Genomic DNA, 8,012 nt, shown 5'->3' on the forward strand with positions numbered 1-8,012 from the left:
TGCATTTTTGGAATCGTCTATGATTGCCAGACGACCGTTGCAGGCAACTCCACTGACACAATGACACTGCCATGAACTTTTGCAGTGGACACGAGACCACGTGACCTGGACAATGCAGCAATGGTCACTGATGAGTGTGAAAGACCTTCCATAGAAATGATGGTCGTCACCGATGTTGGAGAATTTGAGGTTTTGTGATACGCCAATGTCAACATGGTCCCCAGAGATCACTTTGGTGGAGGCGGTTCGCCAGTCTCGGGCAGACATCACCAGCCAGCTCCAAACTGATTTGGTTCTTGTAGATGGCCCAGTCACTGCACGTTCTTACCTCAGAGACATCACCAAACCCATCATCATCCCCAAATTTCACCAGCACAGCCCTAACTTTCTATTCGTGGATGAAAATGCTCGATCACATGGAGCAAGAATTGCCACAGCTCAACTTCAGGAAGTCGGAGTGCCTCACATGGTTCGACCAGCAATGACTCCCGACATAAACCCCATAGAGCACGTCTGAGACTACATGATTGTACCCCACCCCGAAGTAACCTGACAGAACTGCATGTAGGAACAGATAGGAATGGAACGCATTTGCTCAACAACATCATAAGGCCAATGAGGAGCATGAGACGTTGCTGTCAATGTTCCAAATGGTGGAAATACCTGCTATGGACATTATCAATTTTTGTTATTTGGGTCTTTCTTTATTATTCTCCTATCTTTTTGGGCAATGAATATAAATATGAAAACTTTGTTTCTTCTCATTCAATATTAGTAATATTAAATTGAACTTTTATGTCTTTCGTTAAAATTCTAACCAAATAGAAAAAGCACTCGTGCAAAGAAAAATACCATTAATTATTTTTGAGTAGTGTATTTCAAAATTAAGTCATAACACTGTTTTAGTACAAGTGCCTGTAATCAAATAACCAATTTTCGGGGCTTTGTTTTGCATTCATTTGGATTAAACCTTCATATTTTTTCTTACAGCTGGACATGCCATTGCCTACAGACACTAATTTGTTGTTTTGTTGTTACAGGAAAGTCTTTGCCTATTGGATTGAGAAAGCACAGTTTGGCAGAGATTATTATGCCCTTCCAGACACAACCCTGCATTTCATTCAGGCTGGTGAGAAACACACTTGGGCCCCCTTGTGGCAGCATAGGTTAGCAGTAGCAGGTAGATGGATATCAGCATAGTTTACTTTTGCATTAGCCTGTGTATATACTCTCAAGTTTACTATGTAACTAAGCTGGCATTGTAGGACAACCAAGATGCAAACATGGATATTTCATACAGAACTCCAGAAAACCAAACTGTTTGGTCACATGAATATAATTCCACCATCAAGGGGCACATTTACACTGATCTGTATTTGTGACACATCTGTGTTCAGATGGTCAGTGAGGCAAATATGATTAAAAGAAAACAATACACTAACTTTTATCTTTCTTTCTACCATTTTAACACAACAGAGATTTTCAAACTATCCACATTTAAATATGCGCACCGTACTCTAATATTGCAGTTCTAACAAGTAGAAAGCACTTGTTGTATTCATTCATCTTCTTCCTTTTATACCTTTCGGGATCACGGGGCTGCTGGAGCCTATCCCGGCCACTTGTGGGCAAAGGCAGGGGATACCCTGGACAGGTCCCCCCTCTGCCGCAAGGCCACATATCAAACAACCATACACACTCACATTCACGTTTACACCTATGGACAATTTAGAGTAAGCAATTAACCTATGAGGCATGTTTTTGGACGGTGGGAGGAAGCCGGTAAAAACCCCTGCATGCACTGGGAGAACATGCAAACTCCGCACTTTTTGTTGTCATGATAAAATTCCTCCTTTTATAGGCTGCTATATACGGAAGATAATAAACTCCAGTGGATTTAGAGCTGCTTTCTTTAACAAAGACTGCCTTCATGAGAACTTATTAAAGTATTTCACTGTGAATTTTAACTATTGCTTCTCATCCTGTGAAGGCGCACTAAATTTCTATAAGAAGTTCACAAACCAAGATTTTACCCGGAACTTTAAGAAAGACTTGGAAAAAATCCTCTAAAGCAGTCAGGAGATTGTTGTGACTGAAGTAAAACATTAACAACACAATCACTCTGAACGAATTGATGTTTTTCATCATGTATGTAGTTGTTTTTCTGACAGTCTCAGACCATCAGTTGGGGGGTTTTCGTTCGTCATTCTACAGTCATCATGGCTGAAGATTGGATGAAGATTGCTACCAAAAGTCTAGGACCAGCTTGAATGAAGGGAAAGCTCAGGATGAGTGTTAGAATGAGACATTCATTAGTCATGCGATGAAAAAAACGGATTCTGTAATTTCCTTTTTTGGTTGGAGGAAGCTCAATGAGCAACAGCCTGCTTCCTGTCATTTCCTGAAAAAAACTGGTTTGCTGAGAAAAGCCAACAAGAAATTGTTTTTCATTTAAAGATGAATAAAGAGGGATGGAATAATTTATCTTCTATTAATACATATATAAGAAATATTTCTGTTGTGATGCAGTTTGCTGTTTGACATTACCTCTGTGCCTTCTACTCAGAACAGAAGTTCAAACTGCTGTGAGTTCCACATCTGGGTCTGTGAGTTGTCCCCCCACAGTCACTGGCTTTCATTCCTTTGCAATAGGAGCAAACCCTGCAGGACGCCCCCACCTGACAGCTTTGTGCAATTTCAAGCAGAGGAATCCAGCAGAAAAGCACTCAAACCTGTGTGAAGCAGCAGAAGTCAGAGCATAACTTGAAGACGAGAGAATGAAACTAGAGAAAACACCAGAGCCTAATATAATTAACAGGTGTATTTGTTTATGCAATAGTTAGTTTCACCTGTATTTAAGCTTGAATAATTATTTTTCTCTAAACTCTTTTTGATAGTAAAATTGATCTGTGTTGCCCAATAACATCGATGCTGCTGAAATTAAGAAAAAAACCTGTTCTTGTTATAAACAAGCTTAGTCTACGACAAAATAATCATGAGTGTGAAACTTGCAGTAAAGTGTGGTGTGCAGCATGTGGAATGCAATCAATGCAGGTGACCAAGAGTGATGGTGATATCACCTGCAGAAAAGAGAGAGAAAAATTCAAAATTGCATGTTTGTTAACATGCAATTTTATGTAACCTCACAAAAAAATAAACATATTCTTTCTAAATAGGGATTTATTTTTTTAATATTTTTTAAATGTTGGTACAAAAGCAACTGTAATTTTTTGAATAAATATATGATCCAAATATGTTTGATAAATTTTACACAAAAAGACTAACATTATATGTATGTTTTCTGTAACTACACAAAAATCTGTTGAAGTTTTATTAGTTTTTCTTTAGTCTTAATCAAAGATAAAGTCTTTGAAAACTTTAACAAAAATGTTTTATTTATTTTTAGATTATTAAATTGTTTCAATTTAGTTTAATTGTGTCTGTTGGCCACTTCACCTTAATCTTGTTTCTTAAATATTATTACTTCTTAAATTTAACATAAAAAATAATCCAGACGTTATTTTAAAAGTGTTTCAGTTAGAAAGATGACTTGGACCAAACTCTGGGATGTTTGGCTGTTAATAAACACAAACCTTGAAGGGATGTCAGACAGACTCGCGTCTCTGAGCTTTATTGTTTTGTTCACATGTTCCACGGTCTGAAACCGGATTTTGTGGAAAGCTACACCACTAAAGACGAGCTTTAGCTGGTATTTTTGTTGGAACTGAGAGACTTTATGAGCAGAATCAGAACAAGGAAGTGAAGACTTTAACCACCTCTGATTGGTCAGATTGATGACGTATGATTAAGCCTCCAAGAATGATTGGTGGAGACAGTTAAGGGGCGGGACTTTTCTGAAAACAGAGCTGAAGCTGCGGCTAAATCGTGGTACCGTCATTCTTATCAAAATGTCTTTAATAGAATCAAATAAACGCAAAGAAAAAAGCATTTTATGATCTTTCATATTCCTAACTACTCAGTGTTTTATCAGGGCCTGTTTGGATGAACAAAGAGCTGATATCCTGGAGATGGGAAATGTTTTTAGATCAGTGAAAATGGGTCATTTCCCACAAGGCACACCTGACCATCTCCCACGGCACACTACACTGGTTGAAAAACACTGGTCTAAACAAGACTACTATTGTTCCATTAAAACTAAGGCACAACTGCTTTTGTAGTTACATTTATTTTGAAATAAATCCAAATGTTACCAAAACAATACAATACAATTGAAACAATACACACATCCTTTCTTTTGAAACAAAATCTCTCAATTCAATACATTTACAGTCAGTTTTATCAATATAGTGTATGAGTACATTAAATATGTACACAGTATAAAACAACATGCCTTTTTTTGCCTTTTTTTGACGGCTGGCTGGCAAGTAAACAGCAAGTTAGAAAAATGAGTGAATGAGGATGTAAAACTTCTTTGTTTGGAAGTTCTAACCAGAACTCTTTCACCTCCACAATTAACCAGCTAAACTGAAATATCCTGATGGTCAAACTCAAAGGCTTTGTTTGCAAAAAAAAAAAACAACAACATTACAATAGAAGTTAAAGGAATGCATCAAGTCACGTTAGAGCACTTTTTAGTGGATTTCTTTCACACAAACTTAAAATTGCTATGAAGAATTTAACTTTTGATTTAGTTTGGGTACTGGCAATGAACAATGACATCGATGGTACACATGAAAACCCCCTCCTATTTATTAAATGGTTACCCATTTTAATATCCAATTTTGTAGGTACATTTAGACGAATCAAATGCATCAAACCCCTTCAATGACACTCAAACATTTGATTTTGACTAAAAAACAAAACTTTCTTGTTCATTTAGTAAATGTTCCTTTTTAATTGTAGACTTGGCTCTTGTAGTTATTTTTACGTAGCGGGATTGATGTGCTTGAATAAATAACACATTTTTCAGCATAAATAGTAGACAGTCAGTGGAAAACAGGTGAAATGTGACAGACCTTGAACTGCACACTTCAGCATCAACTCAGTGCTATTCCGAAAAAGCACACTTGCATCGTAAAATTTTTTCCTAGTTATCACTTACAACAAAGTGCAGATATTTCAAACATCAAAACCACATTTTTCAGACTTTATACAGAAAACACTATTTGGAATGTAGAGCTGAACAGAGGAATAAGAATCAACTAATGGAACAGTGGAATACAAAGAACAAAGAAGGAAACACAAAAAAACATCCTGAGTGATGAGCATCACGTAAAATCTCTGCTGACCAACGGCGTTCTCTACCTCTAATGTGAGTACAGCAGTACAGTCATGTGCCAGGCATTTGTTTTGGTTTTATTTGCATCTTTTAAATCTGAAACAAAACCTTTTTTGTGGTTTTGCGCAAAAGAAAATCCTCAATCCTCAATAGGAATTCATTTTTTCTCCTTAGTTCAAGAGAACTGTAGCTGACTGCTTTAAGGTTTGCTAATCCTAAACAACCCTAGGAGTCAGAATCAGAAGTTTCACATCTTCTTCCCGTTCACCCATGAAATGGAAGCTGTTAACAGATGGAGATGTCTGGTTTCCTCAGATGGAAAAGTTTTTTTTTTCCTAAATCCAATTTTCATTGCGGAACTATTCCACTTGCAAAATAGCTTAATATTTCCTGTAAGTATTTATGGCTTTAAGTTTCACTTGAACAGAATCTGCCAACAAGCACCGTTTTTCTTCATCTTGTTAGTTTTTTTTTAAATAATTGGTCAGTAATGTCCGTATCCCATCTGTATTCCCTTGGCGATTCCCAAACCCAGCCCAAGGCTCTCCCTTAGTCCCCTCAGTTGCTCCTCTCCCAGTCGGATCTTGTCCTCCAGTTGCCTTTGCTCCACCAGCAGAGCGGCTTTCATCTTCACAAAGTGGCTACCGAGGGCAAAAAAAAGATTAAGCAACGAGAAACCAGCTCAAACCCGCGGTGTGAGAGCAGGTTTACCTGTAGTCTTTATGCTGTTCTGGCGTGAGGCATCGCCCCAGAACCCGGCTCACGGCCTGCTCTCTTCGGTCTATGTGCTCCTTCAGGTCCTGAGCCTCTGACAGCTGCCTCGTGAGCTGACGTTTCTTTTCCAGCAGGCGAAGCTGCAGAGGCGACAACAAACCAGACAGCAGAGTAAAACATCTCAAACATCCTCATCCTTTGCTCATGGCGGCTAAAGGACGCGTGCCACTTGACAGCACAATCGAAAACAAATTGATATGAAATCTGGGCAAGTGCATACATTCAGGTTAAAAAGTCCCATTAGCTGTCATGCATCTGGATGTGGGAAATGTTCCCTGCTTTCGACCCATCCTCTAGGGCCACTAGTGGTCTGGAAGCTTTTCAGGGCCACGGACCGCTTTAATGCCAGACAATATTTTCCCAGACCGGTCCAAACGGCCCAACGTTTGTGTTTAATATTTTTAAGCTTCTGGTTTCTGAAAAACCTATTTTAAAAATTAAAATACTACTACAAGAAATGTATTTTAACAAAATTTGGAAAACAGTACCGGTAGTTTCTTTTTTTTTTACAGATGATAAAGATTTAATAAAACAAAGTTGTTGGTTTGTATAAGTTGTTCCTGATTTGTAAGTAATTCAATAAAAGCAACATCACATTTTATTTCTCATAGAACACCAAAAAACCCCACAGAGAACTCAACCCAGGCTCAGATCATCTTTCAGGGGAAAGATTTTTCATATTATGTTTGACATAAATTCTGATTAGCTGTGTATTTGTGTTAATACGGAGCAGGGAGCTTGTTGCCCACCCCGTGTGTTTTTTAAGTCACAAATGAGCTCCTTCTTCCAACCACAGTTTCTTTGAAATCATTTGAAAACAGAAATACTCAGAAATGCAATTTTAAGCTTAATTTTCTTTCTTCTTTATGTCCTTCATTGTTTTTTAAAGAGAAATCGAACAAGAACATGAAAAAAACTCAGAACCCAATTTTCATCAGAGTGGGTCTAGTTTTCTTCACTATGATCTTCGTCTGCCTCCCAGCATTCCACCGCTCTCCTCCTCCTCCTCCTCACCCTCTCATGGTGGTCCGTGTCTGGGTTCAGAGCATCCATCAGAGCCTCCACCTTCAGCAGCCGGCTGGACAGGGACAGCAGCAGACTGAGCACCTTGTCCAGATCCCCGATGAACATGTGGAACTTCTCCACCTCGTTGGGTTTGCACACAGACACCACCATGCTCTCCACCTGACGAAGTCAAGCAACAAATATGTCCAGACTGTTTTTCAGGCCATGGGGGGCACTGAATGCAATGAAGATGTCAGACAAGAACATATGCAAGTCTACAAACTGATGGTAATGAATCTTCTAATCGCTTTTCAGGTTGTTTCAGGTTTTTCCCTTTCTGTACTTATGACTCAATCTGTAAGATCTTTGTTTTCACATCTCTGGGATTAAAAAAAACCCTTTGACTGCAACATTTTCTACACTTCTTCTAGGTAATCATGACTTTTCTGTCCTTTGTGTCCAACATGTAGATGTGTTGATGCCAACAGGATTAAAATCAGCTTATACTTTAAATAAAAGAGGAGCTCATATTTAATAGAAAACAGAATAACAACACGTACAAATAAAATGATTTCAAATGATCCTTCCTAGGTGGCAGAAAAAAATCAGGTTCCAGTTTTTGAAAAGTAAAAACTTTTCTACACAGATGTCAAAGCAGATGTTGACAAAACAGTCATGTTCTCTGCAGTATCCTCTAATAATGAGCTGTTTCAGCATCATCCTGCTTCTGCTTCTTTGGATTCCCCAAAGTGTTTGGAAACATTCAGGATACTCAGGTGCATTTATACCTTTTTGGGAATGAATTTGAAATTTTGGATTTGAACATCAAAACTGCTGAAAGTAGCTGAGAGTACGCCTGCTGTAGTTTGAGCCAACCTCATCTCCCAGCTGCGAGTTGGCTTTGATGTCCTCCTGCAGGCCCCTCTGAGCCTCTCTCAACACTCCAAGCTTCTTGCGAAGGCTCTGCAGCAGCTGTCTCTGCATAAAGAAACAT

At 38.6% G+C, this 8,012-nt stretch overlaps 1 protein-coding gene across 2 annotated transcripts in view; it reads right to left on the minus strand.

Moving 5' to 3' along the window:
- Positions 1–4,167: 4,167 nt before the first annotated feature.
- The window catches only part of shroom4 (shroom family member 4), a 62,835-nt gene continuing 58,990 nt past the window's right edge, over positions 4,168–8,012 (minus strand). For both annotated transcript variants that reach the window (XM_011487645.3, XM_011487646.3), the window contains 4 exons: positions 7,895–7,996; positions 7,028–7,198; positions 5,951–6,093; positions 4,168–5,880 (listed from right to left, as the gene is read on the minus strand). In XM_011487645.3, coding sequence (XP_011485947.1) covers positions 5,724–5,880; positions 5,951–6,093; positions 7,028–7,198; positions 7,895–7,996 — 573 coding nt within the window. In that variant the 3' untranslated portion in view covers positions 4,168–5,723. The remainder of the gene's footprint in view (positions 5,881–5,950; positions 6,094–7,027; positions 7,199–7,894; positions 7,997–8,012) is intronic.

The sequence above is a fragment of the Oryzias latipes genome, chromosome 18 (assembly GCF_002234675.1).
Source record: "Oryzias latipes chromosome 18, ASM223467v1".
NCBI classification, from domain to species: domain Eukaryota; kingdom Metazoa; phylum Chordata; class Actinopteri; order Beloniformes; family Adrianichthyidae; genus Oryzias; species Oryzias latipes.